The 19,957-nt window shown below is 37.2% G+C and overlaps 2 protein-coding genes across 5 annotated transcripts in view; both read right to left on the bottom strand.

Annotated features, from left to right (window-relative positions):
* LOC121252222 (UDP-glycosyltransferase 83A1-like) overlaps positions 1-19,957 on the bottom strand; it is a 28,254-nt gene extending 8,297 nt beyond the window's left edge. For both annotated transcript variants that reach the window (XM_041151757.1, XM_041151756.1), the window contains exon 1: positions 19,812-19,957. In XM_041151757.1, coding sequence (XP_041007691.1) covers positions 19,812-19,851 — 40 coding nt within the window. In that variant the 5' untranslated portion in view covers positions 19,852-19,957. The remainder of the gene's footprint in view (positions 1-19,811) is intronic.
* On the bottom strand, positions 10,168-18,876 carry LOC121252154. 3 transcript variants are annotated; one of them, XM_041151638.1, is made up of 10 exons: positions 18,642-18,876; positions 17,089-17,501; positions 15,091-16,911; positions 14,498-15,000; positions 14,284-14,411; positions 12,319-14,082; positions 11,941-11,989; positions 11,552-11,802; positions 11,155-11,262; positions 10,168-10,760 (listed from the first exon to the last, which is right to left on the bottom strand). In XM_041151638.1, the coding sequence occupies exons 2-10, from the start codon at positions 17,279-17,281 to the stop codon at positions 10,529-10,531; spliced, it is 5,049 nt and encodes a 1,682-aa protein (XP_041007572.1). In that variant the 5' UTR covers positions 17,282-17,501; positions 18,642-18,876; the 3' UTR covers positions 10,168-10,528. The 3 variants fall into 3 exon arrangements, with proteins under 3 accessions (XP_041007572.1, XP_041007573.1, XP_041007574.1); XM_041151639.1 differs by having other exon boundaries at positions 18,540-18,876; XM_041151640.1 differs by having other exon boundaries at positions 18,330-18,876.

Consider the following 19,957-nt stretch of genomic DNA (forward strand, 5'->3'; position numbering starts at 1 on the left):
CTTAGAAAAATTAAAAAATAATAATGATCTCATTTCAGTAATCATATTTCATTCTTAGAGTAATACTATCTGTAAAACTTTTTATATAACTATATTTTAAATTGAAAATATTTTTATAAATTATTTTATAAAAATGCATTTAATTTAAAATATAATTGTGTAAATAATTGTAAAAGAGTAAAACTACTATATTCTCTAATTTATATTATTCGTTTTGTCCCATGACATGTCATCACAATGTGTTGCCACATGATTTATTAAAAAAAATATATATAAAATAAAATGACCCCAAAAATACAAAAGCATAAAGACTAAAATCCTATATTAACTCTACCATTTTATGTTTGCATTTTTATTTTTTTTAATAAGCCACATGGCACCACATTGTGATGTCACATTAAAATCGATTTTTTTATTTATTTCAATTTTGAAATAATGTATATTATATATTTTTATTCTATTTTATTGTGATGCCACATTTCGATTGACATAATGTAATTACTAATTATATCACATTAATGATGTAATTAATACAATAATTCCCTCATTTACATCCAACTCCCATTTATATTTTATAAAGAGACAAGATTAATGAATATATGTTATAACGTCATATTCAAGATTAAGAAAGTCCAAGAATTAAAAATACCATGCATTTTGATCGGGTCACGAGGGCACTTCAAGTCAACTTTGTGCCATTAAGAAGTTCTCGAGAATTTGTTAGAAGGATTTTATTTTTTGTATAAAATGGTAATCAAAGTTTTCTAGTATTTAAAAAGGAAAAAGGATAAAAAAAAAAAAAAAAAACAGCAACAACTGGGTCGGGTTACTGGCTATTCGGGTAATCAATTAATCGGAATCTATTTGAACCAGGTCGGGCGAATAGTCCTAGCAACAATTACATATGGATGATCCCAGTAATTTTTTACAAAAAATTCTATTTTTAAGTTGGGGTGTAGAACACACCTAATAATTAAGTGTTTATATAGTATAATTTAATTTGAAATATAATTTTTAAAATTTGAATTTCACGAATTAAATTTTATTATTTAAATTATATAAATTGTATACTCTATACAAGTATAATAACTAATTGGTTCTCAATAATTATTGTTTTTGACATTGGGAGGCCTAAGATGCCTAGAATCACTTTTAAAAAAGGGGCTAGGATCTATAGATTTGAAGATAACTTTAAGGGTACAATAAATATGATTTGGGTGCTAAGAGACGCTGATATCAAAACTTGTTGGCACCAACAAGAAGGAAAGATAGTTTACAACATTTGAAGGGGAGAAAATATTTTGGCCTGGGCCTAGAGTCCTAGACCACACCCAGTCTACCAAAAAGGTCATCAGTAGAGAATAAAGACAGATAGAAGAATGAGAGATAGGGAGAGGACAAGTAAAATGAGGATATCAGGAGGAAATGATAGAAATGTAAGAGAGAAAGTGGAAGTGAGGAGATGATGTCAGACATACAAAGAAAAATGTAACCATGCCTCGTCACTGTAGACAGGCATGCAGAGAGAGGGATCATATAAAAGGGGATAGCCAAACGATTACCACGAGGGGATCTTCTAAAGTAGCTTCTTCAACTTGGCGAAGGGAGCTCCAACGAGAACATCTTCTACAGCAAATAGATCTCTGATTTCTATTGTATAGTGAGAAATAAGAGAGATTACGAGAGACTGTAAACTACTTATGTTATAATGGATTTCTCCAACCCAAACATCCGTGGATGTAGGCACTATGTCGAACCATGTAAATCTGTGTATCTCAATGTCTTTACTTTTCCAACATTTGTTTTCTATATATCATTATAGATGTACGCACCGACACTGTACAACCATACCGGACTACTACTGGGGCACCAGACTACACAAATTGAGGTCTGAATCGTCATAGTAGGCCGAGAATAACTCTTTCTCATATTTCTGCCTGTTGTGTGATTTTTTATGCATTAACAATATTGTTAATAAATAAATAAATATGAATATAAACTAAATGAGAAAAATAGGCCTATTGTTTTATAATCACCTATAAATGGGATATATTGATACTCTAATTGTAGCAGAAAAACCAGCTTTTATAGCATATAAAAAGCCCAAAAACCTCTTGTCTTTCTAAGTTTGATTCAACTTGGCGAAGGGAGCTCTAACAAAAACATCTTTTGTAGTAAATAGATCTCTGATTTCTATTGTATAGTGAGAAATAAGAGAAATTATGAGAGACTATAAACTACTTATGTTATAATGGATTTCAACTCCCCAAACACCCGTGGATGTAAGCACTATGTCAAACTATGTGAATATGCGTGTATCAATGTCTCTACTTTTCCAACATTTGTTTTCTATACACCATTATGGATGTACGCACCAATACTGTACAGCCACACCGGACTACTGCTGGGGCACCAGACCACATAGATTGAGGCCTGAATTGTCATAGCAGGCCGAGAATAACTCTTTCTCGCCTTCCTGCCTATTGTGCGATTTTTTATGCATTAACAACATTGTTAATAAATAAATAAATATGAATATAAACTAAATGAGAAAAATAGGCCTATTGTTCTATAATCACCTATAAATGGGATATATTGATACTAATTGTAGCAGAAAAATCAGCTTTTATAGCATATAAAAAGCCCAAAAACCTCTTGTCTTTCTAAGTTTGATCGTATCCTGTCCAAATACTCCTATGAGCACTCTTATTGGATTAGTTAAAAGTTAAATTCATTGAGTATTTAGCTATTAAAGAGCAAAATATGCTCACAATAGATTAACTAAATTCTAAACATTTAGAATTTAACTACAGTGACTTTCAAAAGTTTTTTCAAATTCGAAGGTTACTGTACATACATCAAATATATATTTTATTAATTATTTATCTCTCATTTTCTTTCTATCACATATTTTATCATAATTTATATATTAATTTGAGTTAGTGATATATTAATTTAATAAGAATATGATTATTAATTAATATATAATAGGTAGAATAGTAAAATAAGATAAAATAAAATAAATTAATAATTAAAAAAATAAATATTTTTGAAATTATTAGTTATTCATTACTACATAATGAAAAATGTATAATCTAATGTGGAGATTTGATGTGAATAACCAAAACTAAATTCATCTTATATTATTTTATTGTTATATAATAAAAAAATAGCTATTCCAATATAGAGATTTATGTGAATGGAATAGCTAAAAGTTAAATTTCTCTTACATTCATAAAAATGTCATTTAACTTTAGCTAATCTAATGAGAGTGCTCAAATGAAAAGTTTTATAGTTTACATGTTTTATCTTTTTATTCATCATAATCGATCTTATCCTTTGATTCATTTAACATGACATATCATTTAATATAAACTAAACTCATTATTATTATTATTATTGCTCAGTAGAAATAGCAAGAACCAACTAATAAATATTGCAATGATATATACAAATTTTAAATATACAAATCCCACGCAAGTTTTTTATTTATAAAAAAATAGACTATTATAAAAGAGTATGAAAAATTCACAAATCTTTTTATTTTTTTATTTTTTTATTTTCTTTCCAGAGCCTATATTTTTTATAAAAGATGTACAAAATTTATAATAGAGTCCATGAAAAATTGTTTGGTTGTCCCAAAAGCTTTTATCTTTCTTCCTACGAAAGATCCAAACGCAAATTTCACCATTTCCGAGCTTTCCTTCTTCTTGGGTGTGTTTCGGCTTTCTTGCATCATAGTTCCACCATTTCAATCTAAGATCTTGTAATTTCTGCTTTGGAATCCCATCTTTGGACTTTCTATCTATCTGATTTTCTTCAATTTTTGGCTCCAAAATCATATATGTCTTACTCAGAAAGACCCGGTTGTAAGTTTAGGTGTACCCTTTTTTTTATTCCATCCATGTCCATCTAATATTTAGGTGATTAAACTCTAGACCCAAGTCTCACTTATTTAGAACACATACTTATTATTATTATTTTTTTTTGTGTATGGTTTTATGGTTTCAAACCAGAAGTAGAGCTCTAAAAGGAAGGGAAAATGGAAAAAATTATTTTATTTTATTTGTAATTTGGAGGTTACCTTACCTAGTGGAGACTGCTTCTAACAGTTGGACTTCAAACCAAAATGAGCTTAAAATTAGAGCTTGAATGGATCTGTTAGCTGAGTTTAGACGTGGAACAAAAAAAATGTTGTAACAAAGCTCAGAAGAGATGGAGAAGGCTAAGTTGCAGTGAGCATAATACATGAAGGGCTGAAAAGCTTTGCCCTGTATTTACTTGAGTGAAATGCACGACACAAGTAGGTCCTCATATACACACTCTGCTTTAACAAACTAACAAAATCCTATACCTAAAGTAGAAGCCAGCTAATTAAAGTAATATGTGCTGTGAATAAAGAAAGAAATAAAATAAAATACAAGGAAAGCAGAATAGACAAATTATTACCCTTTTCCAGAACGGCTTTAGCTGCTGTAGGTGGGAGACGACTTGTAGCTTGTGCATGCTCAATGTGTAATAGCCCCCCGTAAGATGGAGAATAGAGATTCACTATTCCCATCTTAGATAAATGTGATTGAAGAAGAGAAGAAGGTAATGCTTTTGTGAAAATATCTGCTGGTTGACAGTGAGAAGGAACATGGGCTGTGGTGATACTGCCCTCTTGGATCTTGTCTCTGATTAGGTGACAATCCAATTTAATGTGTTTCGTTCATTTGTGAAAAACTGGACTTGCAGCAATGTGTTGGGCTGCTTGGTTGTCATAGTAGAGTAGGGCAGCTTGTGGATGGGAACCTCTTAAATCAGTGAGCAAGTATCTCAACCAAGTGAGCTCAGAACATGTGGAGTCCATGGAATGATACTCGGCTTCAGCGGAGGAACGGGAAACCATAGATTTTTTTCTTTGTTTTCCATGAAACAAGTGAGTTGCCAAGGAGGATGCAATAGCTTGTAATTGAGCGATGGGTGTCAAGGCATGAGGCCTAATCAGAGTCACAATATGCCTTGAGCTGGAATTGAGATGTAGATGACATCAAAACTCCTTGTCTAGGGGTTGCTTTAATATATCTAAGTATATTGTGAGCAGTGGCTAAGTGTGCAGTTGTGGGGTGATCCATGTACTGACTCAAGAGCTAGACAGCATAGCATATGTCGGGTCTAGTAATTGTTAAGTATAACAAACGTCCAATGAGCCTATGATAAGAACTGGGATATTGAAGAGGATCACCAGAAGTTTTGCTGATCTTAAAATTTTGGTGGAAGGGTAGTTTGAGGGGCTTGCTGCCAAGTGTGCCTGAGACAGCTAAAATGTCTAAGACATATTTTCTTTGGCATAGGTGAATCCTTTTTGAAGATTGGGCAACCTCCAACCCAAGAAAATAGCTCAAAGATCTAAGATCCTTTATCTTAAAATGGGTATTAAGGAAAGTTTTAAAAGAAGCAATTGTAGATGGACAGTTTCCAGCTACAATAATATCGTCAATATAAACTAGTATAGCAGTAAATGAAGTGCCATCTAGTTTAGTAAAGAGGCTGTAACCAGCCTATGATTGCTCAAAACCAAAGATAATAAGTGAAGAAGAGAACTTGAAATACCATTTTCTTGAGGCCTGGGTTTTAAGCAGTTTGCACACTTGATGAGGTCTTCCTTTGTTGTAACTGAGTGATTTTCGCATATAAATTTCATTTTCCAAGTTACCATGGAGAAATGCGTTGTTCACATCAAATTGATGGAGAGACCAACCTTGTACTACTGCTACAAAAAGTAAGATCCTAACTGTGACCAGCTTGGCAACTGGAGAAAAATTCTCGGTGTAGTCAATTTCTTCTTGCTGTGTAAACCCCTTGGCAACAAGTCTTGCTTTCTGCCTCTCAACAGTCCCATCATAATTGAATTTTGTTTTGTATACATATCTACAGTCGATGGCTTCCTTTCCAGGAGGCAAATCAGTGATGATCCAAGTATGGTTCTGTTCTAAGGCTTGCGGTTCAAAAACAGTGGAAATTGAAGTGGAAAAGGCAGTATAAGAAGGAGAACATTTTTGGTATGTGAGAAAGTTTGTTAAAGAATAATGATTACCAGTTGTTGTAGAAGAAGTCTTAGACATCAATGGTGGGGAAGCAGGATGTGAGGGCTGTTGACAGTGGAATTCTTATAAGTATTGAGGAGCTCTTCCCATTCTTGTAGACTTGTGAATGGGGGATTAAGAGTAATCAGTGAAGGGAAGTGGAAGTGGCAAGAATGGAGGTTTTAGCAATGGGAATGATGGGTGAATTAGAGCAATTTGTTCGTGTAGAATCTAAAAAATTAGAGGGCGAAGACGTGTTTGCAGAATCTTTTGAAGAGAGGGGATTTGGGCTGAAAGTGTGAGTTGAAAATCAAGAAAATATGGTAGAGGTTGAGTAAAAATAAGATTAGGGGTGGTAGATGTGGTAGAGATGGGTGAAGGCAAGTAGTGAAATGGAAAAACTGATTCATGAAATAGAACATCCTTAGAGACAAAAGTGGTTTTAGTGTCAAGATCAATGAGTTTATATCCTTTGATACCAAAAGGATATCCAAGAAATATGCACATGCGACCTCGGGGATCAAACTTTTTTCTACCATGGGAAAGGGTAGTTGCAAAACAAAGAGATCCAAAAACTCTCATGTGAGCATAGGTGGGTTTTGAGTTAAATAAAAGCTCACATGGAGTTTTGTTTTGAAGAAAAGGGCTAGGAGTCCTATTAATAAGGTATGTGGCTGTTAGGACATAATCATTCCAGTACTCAAGTGGTATTCAGCTTGAAATTTTAGTGCTCGAGCCATATTAAGCAAGTGTTGGTGTTTTCTTTCCACAACACCGTTTGTTGAGGGGTGGTAACACAACGTTTTTGATATACAATGCCTTTAGTATTAAAAAAATCTGTCATTTGGAATTCACCCCCATTATCACTTCATAAAACTTTGATTTTAAGGTCCAATTGAGTCTCAACCAAATTAGAAAAATATGTAATACATTTTCTAGTTTCTGTTTTATTTTGAAGTAGATATAATCAAGTGCTTCGAGTGAAGTCATCGACAATTGTGAGAAAATATTTGGAACCGTCATATGCAGCAACTGAGCAAGGTCCCCAAATGTTATAATGTATTATTTCAAAAGGTCTAGAAGTCTTATGTTGACTATGAGAAAAGGGAAGATGATAGAGTTTAGCCAATGGACAAATGTAACAAGGTTTGCTATTAATAGATGAAATATTTTTCTTTACAATGGGATCTGTAATTAAACTTAAACATGGAAATGAAAGATGACCTAGGCAATAGTGCCAAAGGTCAGTGACATCAACATTGTGCTAAACAGAAGCTGAAATAGTAAACTTGGCATTTGAAAATTGTGAAAAAATGTTGACAAGAGTTGAAGGAGAGATTGCAGTTCTTAACAAGTGATACAGGCCATTTTTTACTTTACTCTTCCCAATCATTGTCTAAGAGAAAAGGCCCTAAATTAGGTATCAATCATAAAAAAAACTAGACAACATGTGAGAGAGGTAGCTAGTTTCTTGGCTGAAATTAAATTAAAATGGAAGGATGGAATGCATAAAACCTCATGTAGGCAGATTGATGGTTTTAGTTGGATAGTGCCAATGTGGGTGACATGGGCTTCAATACCATTTGGCAATTTAACAGAATTGGAAACATGTGCAATGATTTTGGTGAACAATGAGGTACAGAAGGCCATATGATCTGTTGCACCTGTGTTTATAATCCAAGAGCTATCAATTGAGTGGAGTGAGTTATGTGTGCAGGTAGAGAGACAAAAACAACTACCAGAGAGATGGGAATGCATGGTAGACTAATTGGCAGCAGTAAAATTGGACTGAATCTGATTAGCAGATGGCTGAGTAGCAATAGAAGGCTCCTTTGGCTAAAATAGAGCTATTAATTGTTGATATTGAGACCTTGTTAGACCCACTCTTTCATCACTAACTTCCTCAAGGTTAGAAGCAAGAGATAATGTAGATTGAGTAGCAAAAACAACAAAGTTATAGGGTTTGTTAAAAAATTTATGGCTTGGTGGATAGTCATACAATTTCTAACACTTCTCCACTGTGTGTCCAGGCAAATTGCAGTGGAAGCACACAGAGGCCTCTGCATTACCAACTTTGAAATAGGTTTCAAAAGTATGGCCTGAAATTTTACAATGGGTGCAATAGGCTTGTTCTTTCTTTGGGGAGGGTTGTGATTGAGTTGAGTATTTGATATTTGGAACAAAAGGTTTTTTGATAGCTAAGGCCATGGAATCAGGGGATGGGATATGGGAAATGAGCTGGTGTTGACGTTCATGTTGCTGGATTAAAAAACTCAAGTGACAGAGGGTAAGGGATCTAGGAGCATGCTTTGGTTATGAACATTAAAATATGTATCATGTAAACCCATAAGAAACTGGTATACATAGTCCACTGATATCGATCTAAAAGTGTTTTCATGGTGCCACAATTACAGACATGAATTGGGTCGTATATGGAAAGCTCATTCCAAGGAGTTTTTAGCTTACCATAATAGACACTTACAGAGTCATGGTCTTGGAGAAGGTTGGCTAGGGTTTTCTTAAGCTGGTAGATGCGAGGGCCATTCTGTTGGGAGAATCGATCCTGAAGGTCAAGCCAAATGTCACGTGCATCATCAACAAATACAACGCTGGACTTGATGGCAGGACTGATCAAATTTTGGATCCATGGCACAACCATGTCGTTGCAACGCTCCAAGAGCTCAAGGAGAGGATATGCTGGGTTAGTTGGTTGAGGGATTGCACCTGTGATGAACCCCAATTTGTTCTTAGCACATAGTGCTCGTCGCATAGCATGAGACCAAGTGGCGTAATTATCAGCCTTGAGTTAATCAGTGACTAGAATCACGGCGGGGTTGTCACCATTGTCTAGTCGAAAGGGATTACCAGGATCACTCAGGTTCAAATAGCAAGCCATATTGATGGCATAAAGGGTGTTTGAGAGATTGTTTACGTGGGTAGAGGAGGAATCGACAGAACTTTCCAAAACGTTCTTCATGAGGGGTTGCTCTCACCCTCTGGATACGATGTAACGAAGCTCAAAAGAGATGGAGAAAGCTAAGTTGCAGAGAGCATAATGCATGAAGGGCTGAAAAGCTTTGCACTGTATTTACTTGAGTGAAATGCACGATACAAGCAAGTCCTTATATACACACTCTGCTCTTACCAACCAACAGAATCCTATACCAAAAATAGAAGCCAGCTAATTAAAGTAATATGTGCTGTGAATAAAGAAAGAAATAAAATAAAATACAAGGAAAATAGAATAGACAAATTATTATCCTTTTCCAAAACTACTTGTAGCTGCTGTAGGTGGGAGACGACTCGTAGCTTGTACATGCTTAGTGTGTACTAAATGCAGCAACCAAAATGGAGGTACAGAGGTTTTAGGGGAAAAAAATGAGAGATTTATCGTATGTCTAATTTTCAAAATTTTGATGATTAAAAACAAAACTGAGACGTCGGTATTGCAGACCACGTAAAAGTACGAGTAATTACTCATATTATTATTATTATTATTATTATTATGATTCTGCTTCTGCCTAGACTTTTCTTTGTTACTGCACTCTCCCAATCATGAGTGAATCAGATATTGCAGCAACATACGGACAGAAAGACAGACAGACAGACAGCGTGGACAAACAAACAAACAAAAAGTGCTGATTAAGAGGATCACAAAAAATCTGTCGTGCCCCAGCAACTTTCAGTCAAATTTTAGGGGATAATTGACAGACAATCAAGTATTTTGAATTCTTCAAACCAACAAAAGATACAAAGCTTTTGTGTATTACATTCAACAAAAAGCGATTCCTTGTCTCTTCCTCCACATCACATGTAAATGCTCTTTTTGTGACTTTGAGGTGGGACACAGAATCAATGTCTGAAAACCATCTACTCTTGAAAGAAAAAGCAAATGGCTGTCATGGAAGCTTCTGCATGCTTTTTCAGATATCTTTCCCTCCCCATAAAAAGGAATGAATATAATATTACAACCAGGTGTGCACCTCTCCACATATTTTATTGACTATCTATCTTCAAGAAGCCAACTATTCAGACTAGAAACTAAAACCAATCTGAAAAGGTGGAAAACAATATGGGAAAAAGGAAAAACACCAAAACCATAGCTAACCGATATTCCTATAACTTATTTATTATATATGTAACTTGAGACTAGAGAAACATCCATAGCAACGATCCTCTTGCTATTATATGAAAAGATTACTACCTATTCTCCTTGGAAATCCATCAAAATATACAGGAAATACTATGTACTCTCTCAAAATTGATACCAATCAACCTCAGTTCAAGATTGAATAAGCGACCGTCGTTACTTGTGGTTGAGTTGCTTCGCATACCATCAAGAAATGCTCCCTTCATTGTGCCAGCATATACGCAGATGAAAGAGATCCATTTGTGGGATATGGACTGGACAAGGAATGTATAACGGGTTCGATTGGGAAGGGGATTGTTCAATTTGATAATCACAGTGAAAGACATTGTAACCCCTCCGGTAGATTCCTAGGTATTGGATGTGCAATGACATATCTCTGGGGATTGGGTTTTGGTGCAGGGGTAACAGTACTGGAGGAAGAAGAGTTTCCAGAGGAATCTGCTTGCCGGATGTGGAATTTGGCAAAGCGGTTAATGACACAAAACTTTTCCAACTCCTGGCATTCCACTCTTACGTCTAAAATGGATGCCACCTTGTCCAATCTGCATCATCAAGTGAAATGCATTAAAACAGAATGCAATTATTTTCTTTTTCTTTTAGCAAGTGGCTAAATCAGTGTTTCTTTTTCTTTCAGCCTGTGTAAAATAAGGAGGAAAATATCCCAAAGTATGGGACCCATCCATTTTTCCCCTTTTTTCTTATATTTGCTTCCCTGTGTTCAATTTTCCTGTGATGAGGCATATTATTTTGGTTTCATAAGCAGTAAAATAAATCCCCTGGGAATGGAGCAGTTGCTGATCTTCTGGCATGTGTATATGGTTGTGATACGTATAAGCTTGTAACCGAGTTTATCACATACTTGCAACAATGATTTGAGATTCCATTGATGCTGAAAGTGACAAAAGCAGTTAACTAATGGCACAATTAGTTTCATACCTGAGTAAGTCAATTTCCAACTTCTTTGCTCTATTGCTGAAGTCTTCTACAACTTCTGAAAAGGACTGGTCATCAACACCCTCAAAAGCTTTGAGCTTTTCTGAAATCCTGAACATATATTTACAGATAGATGTTATCTTTCCAGAGACTTAGAATGAAGTTCTTTCAAAACATTTATGACATTCCAGTATAACAAACCCATGCATTGACGATCCTGCTTGCACACTTAACAGATAGGATTTGACTTTGTAGTTCAATTTTAGAGTGTCCCCCATGATACCTTTATTTACACCCCCCCCCCCCCCCCCCCCCCCCCCCCAAATCTCTTTTCCCTTCATGAAAAACTTTCCTATATTTCAGAAAAGAAGCATAAAAAATCAATAATAACAATACTTACAAGGTGTTGTTATTCAGCGGTACATACAAAAAACGATTAATTGTGCAAGAGGTCAGGCTACATGCATCTCCTAGTGATAATTTGGCAACAGAGTATGCCAGAGTATCATATTGCGAAACAGCCCTTGATGAGAGAATGGACATTGGTGCAGGGCAAAACAATTGCTGCATAAGCTGTGATGTCATGATAAGCCTTTTCTTAGATCGAAACATTGACAGCCAATCTTCAACCAATTCAGCCTCATCTTCCACCTGCCATTGGAACCAATTGCTATTACAACCATTGTTGATACCTAGATATAAGACAATACTTGATTTTTTGATAAGTAGATATAAGACTAACTTATTTGATAAACTTTTGATATATAAACCATCCTAGTAGGATCAAACCTTCTCAATCAATCGATTTGTGGCTTTTGCCCAGTCATGTTCTGCAACACTGCAAAAGCAAATGCATTTGTAAGCATTTACAAAATGAAAAGAGAAGTAGCCAGTGTGATACATAACTGGTAATAGCTTTAAATAAAATTAAGTAAATTGTGAAAATATACAAGTTAGATTAGAAATATTATCTTGTATTGACCACCAATATGAAGTGAAGTGACTATAATGCTCCACTCCGCCAAGAAGATGGATAAATTGAGAGGAATATTCAGAATTTTCTAGCACAATTAGTTCTTTCTTTCATTCCATCTTCCAAGGAATAAAAATGGTTAAATAAGGAATCAAAGCGGTAATAATCAAACAACGGGCTATAATGACAAGCACCTGATATTTTGAACCCTTTGAGAACTTTGTGTTACTTCTTTGCACCATGGTAGAAGACCAGATGTTGCAGCTTTCCGTTTTTTTGGTCTCACATTCGCCATGCATTGATTGGTACCATCCGAAGGCAATGAATAAGGGGCTGAAAGGGATTCACTAGCATCAGCAGCATCTATTCGTCCCCCAGAAGAAAATATATCCAAATTCTGGGAAGGCTTCCACAGAGAGAACTGTCCTGCAGCAGTCTTTGCATGTCTTCCATCATATAACAGTGGCATCTGTCCATGTCTGAAAGCCTCGTACTGTTTAAACAATGAGGGTGCCATGCGCAAATTAATCTGGGGATGCCCTGCATGATTTGATAACACGTTACTGGTAGTAGATTGACTCAAAAAATCATTTTGACCAGTCGTGACCATCGCTTGAGGCCTATCTAGAAGAGCAGGCTGTGATGAAGCTTTTATGCCAAAGTTTTCTCTTGCTTCTGTCACAAAACTTTGCATTTTAGTGTCCTCAGATAGTGATGTGTTGAATTGGGATGCTGACGCCAGTCCAGTATCCGACTGGTTTCTGAACTTGGAATTCTCTTCATATGTTAGCTGTGGTGCATCAGTGGCAGCCACATGCTCAACATCCGAAACTCTCCTACTTGGATCAGTATCCACATTCTTCATTTCCTGCACTTGGGGCAGTAGGGAGTAATTCGGATGAGAAACATGTGATAGTTTTAGAGAATGACCAATGGTTCCAATAATTCTTTCAGAGGGAGAAGGAGCATTGTTGTCTTCATGCTGTATTCTATCGAGGTCCAGCTGGTGTGAATGAGCCAACAATGAGCCAGAGGAAAAAGCATCTGCATCAGGCAAACTATGAGTCTGTGAAGCATCATGTATCTCAGATGATTTTTGTATCTGAGATCTCCCTCCCTCTTGCTGACCTGCCCCATGTTCAAATCCTTGTGAATTCCTTGGAGATGTGCCAAATTCTGATGATCCATATCCAACTTTCTCGGAATTTTGGTCATTTATCCCTGGTGGCACCAGTGAAGTTTCCCAGCGATTTGTTGACGGATCCATAGCTGGAACCTTAAGAGATTCTACAACAGAAGGACGTTGCTGAACTGGTACATTTGTCCATACGTTGTGCGGTCTCTCTGAAAATGAACCCTGCTGATGCAAGCCTGACATAACAGGAAGCTGAGAGGGAGCAAGGTCAAACGGTGGGTATCTGCTAACTGTACCAGCCAATGTTGCCTGTGAAGATGAACATGCCAGAGGTGCATTTGGCATGTCCTGCATTTGAAGCTGATTTCTTATATATGGAGCACTTGATGTAAAAGCTGCAACACCAGGCATATATAAAGATGAGGGGATGCTTGTCTGTCCTGAAATTCTAAATTTATTATCCCAATGTGATCTTTGAGATGATTCGCGCGATGAAGAACATGACTGAACAGATGGGTACGCTAACCAGGTCTGGTTCTTCTCTATCTCAGAATTGGCTTGCCTAAAACTTAGATTACATTCTACTTCTGGCATATCCTGTGATGAAATGAAAGGGTTCATATTGGACAGCTGTTGAGATGCAGGAGCCAGTTTCATGGCAAATCCTTGACAAGCAGCTGACTGATTATACAAATGAGCAACAGATCCATCAGGAGTCTCTGTCTCAGACACCAATGAATCACAGGCTCTAGAGCCAAAATGAGGTATACTGCTGTTCTCCTCAGATTGGTCAACCTTATGAAGAAGCTCAAGCATATTTTCACTGCCATCATTTAGTCAGAAAAAACTCATGAGACATACAGAATGAGTCAAGAACAACAAAGGCCAGTAAAATTTACAAGCAAAGAACGGAATAGATTAGTAAAGGTTTGTGTGGTAACGCAGTGAGATAACAATCAGTAGGCATAACAATGGTTATATACAACCCATGAATCCAAACTATCATTATTTCATAACCAACTACCTTGTTGGAGCGGAAAGCTTTTCAAAATGGGGATGAACGGATCTGCGAAAGGTAGTAGATGGATCCAGGTCATCTCTAGAAGCTATCTCTGAAGCTTTTGAGTTTCCTTGATAATCCAGTAAATGTCCCTGTAACAGAAGACAAATGACATCACCAAAAAGGAGAAAGACACAGCAGAAAGGACCAGCAATGGATAGAGAAAACTATTATTCACCTTATCCAAGGTCAAGGCACTTCTATGAACATTATTAATGAATTTGAGCTGTCCAACATGTTCTTGCTCTTGCCCACTAAATCCTTTCAAGCCATAGTTTTCATAAGAGTTGTCGTTTTGGTAGCATTTCTGCTGCATCCCATCTGTTCCACCTCCTTTCTCAAGATAGTTATGCAAAACATAAGAACCATTACTCATCTGATGCTGGTTTTTAGCCATGCTCTGATTTTCCTTGTTCCTAGATATATCAGCACTCTTAACATAATCAAGCTGATTATGTTGACCGGTTTCTCGAAAGGCCTTGGAAGGGCTTGAATTTGGCACAGCAGCAAAGTTAAATATTTGTGAATTTTCTCTGCTGGGCAGAGTACCATCCATGCCAGAGTGTACTGGCTCCAATCCTCTAGCTGGTCTAGAAAAATAACTTGCAACAGAACTATTATCGCTCTCCCGCAGACAATCATCAAAACTCCTCCCCTGGTATGTAGCTTCATTGATATCACCTGTTCAACAATTATCCAGTCAGTTCTTGGTACTACGAAAGCCAAAAAAGGAAATACTGAAATTAGCTGACCAACACATGATGCTCCTACCTTTTAGTTCACTGCATGGTTGGCTAACATTGTTAATTGAGGCATTTCTTTGCCGATGGGAATCGCTTTCTGGGTGCTCAAAAATCTGACCAGTCCATGCACTGTCCAATGACACAAGTGGTTGAACTGGTCGACGTCCTTCAATGGATGATTTTTGTTTATGGCCACAATCAATCCACTCACCACTGTTTTTGGGAGACTTCCGAATTGATTCATGAGAATCATCCTGGTGCAGTGTATCTCTCTGCTCAATTGAGAACTGGACGCCTGGTTGATGAAAGCCAGGGAAGCTAGAGCTCACACTAGACTCATTAAATGCAGGAAAATGTCTTGAACTTAAGGAGGCAGTACTCAGTAGGTTGCTATCAAGCCAACTTGATTGTTGCTTTTCACTATCCATAGCATTTGAAGGCTGATTATCAGTTGAGAGTTCTGAGTTCTGAAAAGTTAAGCCACTCCACTCTTCCTGTAGCCCAGTATCACTACTAGAAGCTTCTGCAACTGCAGATTGCATAAGAGCACTCCAGCTTCCACTTTGAATAGCAGGAAGTGCACTCGAATGGTCTGTTGGGTCCAGTGTAATTCCAAAGCCTCCAGTGCCCATGTCAATGTGCCCACCAAAAGAAGTGTCCCAGATGTTATCATCCAGATTGTACAAAATCTTCTCTTCCATCGGATCTAGAGGAACCAAACCCTGAGAAGGGCCAAGCCGCATATTTTTCTGCTGCAAGGTTCCAGACCAACCAGCTCGCTCTGGCCTCCCATTAAATTCCGTTGGTGATGCATTCTTTTGCAGAGTATTCCCCAGTTGGAGATTGCTCGAAACAACAGTACTATTCAACCCCTGAACAGGAATCTGTCCAAACATATTGTTTCCCTGAAGTCTTTGTTTGGATATGAAACCTTCTTGGGGAAAGCAAACCTGCTCTGAAGAAACAGTAACCTGATCACCTACAAGGGGGCTACTGAAGCTTGATGATTGTGTAATAGGCTTCTGTGCCTGAACACTAACCTTAGTCAACAAATTTGTAGAATCATGAGACATCCCGTGGAGATGGGAATATTCACTCATACTACCTCTTGCACTAGCAATAGGAGTGCCATATAAGGATACATCAAGCTGTTGAGAAGCCAGACCCATGGAATGCAAAGCCTGACCTTGATCTTGTGAAACTACGACTCTGCTAGATACACCTTGCACAGTGGGAGAGGGACCTTGCTGCATCCAGTTCATAAGCACGTGTGATGCATCATTAACAGGAGTTCCATTGATGACAGGTGAAATCTGAGCCCCAGCAGCTTGTTTAGTCATTGCAGAAATCTGGTTTGCAGAATTCTGCTGCCTAGAATCACCAAAGTGCTGAAGTTGTTGCTGCCTCTGAAGTTCTTGTAGCTGCTTGAACACAACGTGCTGCTGCAGCAACTGCATTTCATTGTACCCAGACTGCATTTGGTGAGTGTGTGGAGTATGTAGTTGTTGGCCCCTAACAAGCTGCTGTTTCCCTCCAACTAAGTCAAAGTCGATGGAAGCTTCGGTAATTTCTGACCTTTCTGAATTTGTTGTTAGGGTGGGACTATCCCCAGACACATTTTCCTGCTGTGGAATAAGGAAGGAAAGACATCTTGAAGTTATAGCCTGTGGATCATAAACTGTATTTTCACCCAAAACCTCTGATTGTCTTTGCCTTGCCAGGAATTTGTGGCATCCAAGCATATCTTCATTTGAACTCAGCTGTTGGCTTCTGGAGTAAATGTTGGAATGCTCACGGTTTTGGTTAAAGAATGCGCTCAAAGATTCACCGCCATGCCTTTTCACAGAATCTGCAAATGCCAAAAGAAATGCAGTTTTTATAACAAAGAGCATGAAATGGCTGTTTCAAATTCCCATAAATGAATTTTAACTCAAATGCAGAGTGAAAAAACCTCGAACACTGCATGTGGACAAAGCAGAGGCATGAAGGGATGAAGTATATCATAAATAATGGAAATGACAGATACCTAATTTTTTATGGTTGAAGCTTTTTACATCACAACTTGGAGCTACCCCAATCTGCCTCCATTTCCCAACCCATGGATTGCAGTTAAACCCAGGCCAACTATCCTCGACAGCTTGAGATTGGTGCTGGTCTAGGTAAGAGTTATCTGGCCCATATAACTTGTGGATCCTATCTTCAACTCCGTTACCAGGCATTAAAAAGCCAGCCACCAAGATATACCCAGCCACTCCTCTTTTTTTCTGAAAGTGGTTTAGCCCTTATATAACATCATCGTGGCTCGAAACACCTCATACCCAAAATTACACGAGCAGCTATGCTTGATTTAATTCAAAAATAGCATCACCTGTTAACCCCAAAATGAAAATTCTAAGGGAATTTATTCTGGCATCCTTCAGGAAATTGCCCAGCAAAAGACTGTGCAGTCGATAAATGAGAGACTAGAAAAAAATGCTTGATAATAGCTTGAAGAAAGAGTAGCATATTTTGAACTGCTCCTAACACGAATATCGGTAAAATATATACGTTTAAAATTTTATGATGAATCATTTGAAAGTACAAAAAGAGGGAGACATCGTTTCGAACACGAAGAAGAAAACACGTGTAAAAAGAAGCGCCACACTAGTACACTACCACAATATGAGATGAAAAATTACAAATTAACCCAAGTTTATTCCATTTCTTTCATCATGCTATAAAGATGCAACACATTTTGGAAGCCATGCTGCAAATGACAGCCAATTGCGTCATCAACAAAATCAAAACTCCCATGCAAGTCCAAACACGATAGTATGCGATACACTGACTGCCGAGAACAAGTAATCTATCAAAAAGACAAAACCTCAGAAAGACTCCAAAATTCCTTCACTTTATCAACATTTTAGTAACCAAGTGGATGTACACAATCCAAATTTATGTTCTTAAAATGTTAAATTTTAGACCCGGTTTCAATTGACAATGTCAATTACTCAAAAATCTTACCATACTTTCATGAGCAATTATAAAGTGAAAAATGATACATGATACCCACCATAAAAAGAAAGGAAAAAAAAAAAAAAAACGAAGGAAAACACTAACATCGCCAAGACACAAAATTACTAAAATTTTAACAATATGATAGCTCCCGAGGCGAAGATAACACATCAAAAACAAAATGAACTGCACTCTCATCCATTTAGACTTAAAATACTACAATTCAGGCATAAGTGGAAAATTTTGAGTAAAATCAAAAGCCAAACCCTTTACCTCAGAACCTTGTAAGATACTTCTCACAAGGAGACACTGCCATCTCAATTCTGCACATAACATAAACGAATTACCCATGCACAAACATTTCCGAGCTAATTCAACAAAAACTCAAAGAAAGGAGAAAAAAGACACAAAATGAGGAAGGCTATCACTCTTTTTTCTTTCCACACTAGCCGAGCAACAAATAAGATGGCGAAGTAAAATTACTGAAAGGCCCGGAAGGACGAAGAAATGGAGGAGGAGGTTCACTTGGTGCTCCGAGTCTGATCTAAGCTAAGAGAATTAGGGTTCTTCAACGGCGGGATTTACGGCGTCGCTGCTGAAGGTACTTTTACAGGAGCTGATCAAAACCGCGGCTTTGTGAAGCTTAAATTTACAGTGCTTAAGCTCCAAGAAAAGGACGCAAATGGCTACCTCCTTAAGCTCTCTTTCTCTCCCACTCTCCCTCTCCCTCTCCCTGCCACTCTCTCTAGGACTTGCAGAAGAGTGAGAAAGTTCTGATTTTCGCACCAAAGCCGAAGATAAAGCGATCGAAACAGTAACGAGTAAATTAAAAATAAATACATATATTCATTTTTCAACGAAAAAAACGCTGCTCTAGGTTCGTCCCGCACCTCAGCTTTGGCGTCAGGTTCTTATGTCCGAAGCCGAACTAAGATTGAGATAAGTCCTGTGTTTCCCCGGTGCACGTACGCAATTGAACTCCATCCGTTCGATTAAGATATTTTTACGATGGGGTGGGAGCCTGGAGGGCCCTACGAGGGGCGAGCAGGGGGAAAAGTGGAATGGGACTCTTCGACGATACCACGCGCCTTTTGACACGCGTGGGCATGGTGAACGTTATTTTTCAAGTCACTTTTGGAGGCTGGAGCTATTTTTTTTTTTAATAATGCTGGAGCGGGAGCTGGACATCTGGCATGTGTTTTCATGTATCTTTTTTTTAGTTTTTTTTATATAAATTTTTTTTATAATTTTAAATATTTTTAAAAAATAAAAATATTTATAATATTATTAAAAAATATTTATTTAATCACGAAGTAAAATAAAAAATTATAAAAACATTTTTAAAAATCATAAAAAATTTAAAACGACGAAAGTTGGGATGACTAGGATGCTTGTAAAAATAAGACGACATGAAGAATATAGAGCTATGTGTTGTCTTCATGGGTAAGAGAAAAAGCAGAGGGTCGTCTGTAAAGAAGTGAAGATGATAATGGCAATCACTTCTTCCTCTTATTACAGTAAAACAATAAGACAACTAACAGCTTTATATGTCATTGCTCGCAGCATTAACAAATGAAATTCTTCTTCTGTAAAGTGCTCATCACTTAAACAACAAATGTACCATTTTTCTGAAGTGTGCTAAAAAGAAAAGTCCTTTACACGTGAAAAAGAAAGGTCTTTTACACCTCTTCATGACATCGGAGCAAAGAAATGTGGTCTTGTGAGTCCCCATAAACATTGGGGCTTTCTTTCGACCGTTCTCTCTCTCTCTCTCTCTCTCGGTGTGAAAACCCATTGATTTGTGAGAGAGGAAGCTGTTCCAAATCCGGGAGCCCGATTTCGTTGATTGATTGAAATCAATGATTGAGTTCTCAAAAACCCATTTGCTAATTTCCAATGCA

This window comes from Juglans microcarpa x Juglans regia, chromosome 2S (genome assembly GCF_004785595.1).
Source record: "Juglans microcarpa x Juglans regia isolate MS1-56 chromosome 2S, Jm3101_v1.0, whole genome shotgun sequence".
Classification (NCBI taxonomy): domain Eukaryota; kingdom Viridiplantae; phylum Streptophyta; class Magnoliopsida; order Fagales; family Juglandaceae; genus Juglans; species Juglans microcarpa x Juglans regia.

Coding starts and splice junctions, on each gene's coding strand:
- LOC121252154 (XM_041151638.1), bottom strand. CDS start 17,281: ATGCCTGGTAACGGAGTTGAAGATAGGATCCACAAGTTATATGGGCCA. Junction 14,083..14,283: donor AAGCTTTCCGCTCCAACAAG/GTAGTTGGTTAT, acceptor AAATGATGGCAG/TGAAAATATGCTTGAGCTTC. Junction 10,761..11,154: donor TTGGAAATTGACTTACTCAG/GTATGAAACTAA, acceptor TTGATGATGCAG/ATTGGACAAGGTGGCATCCA.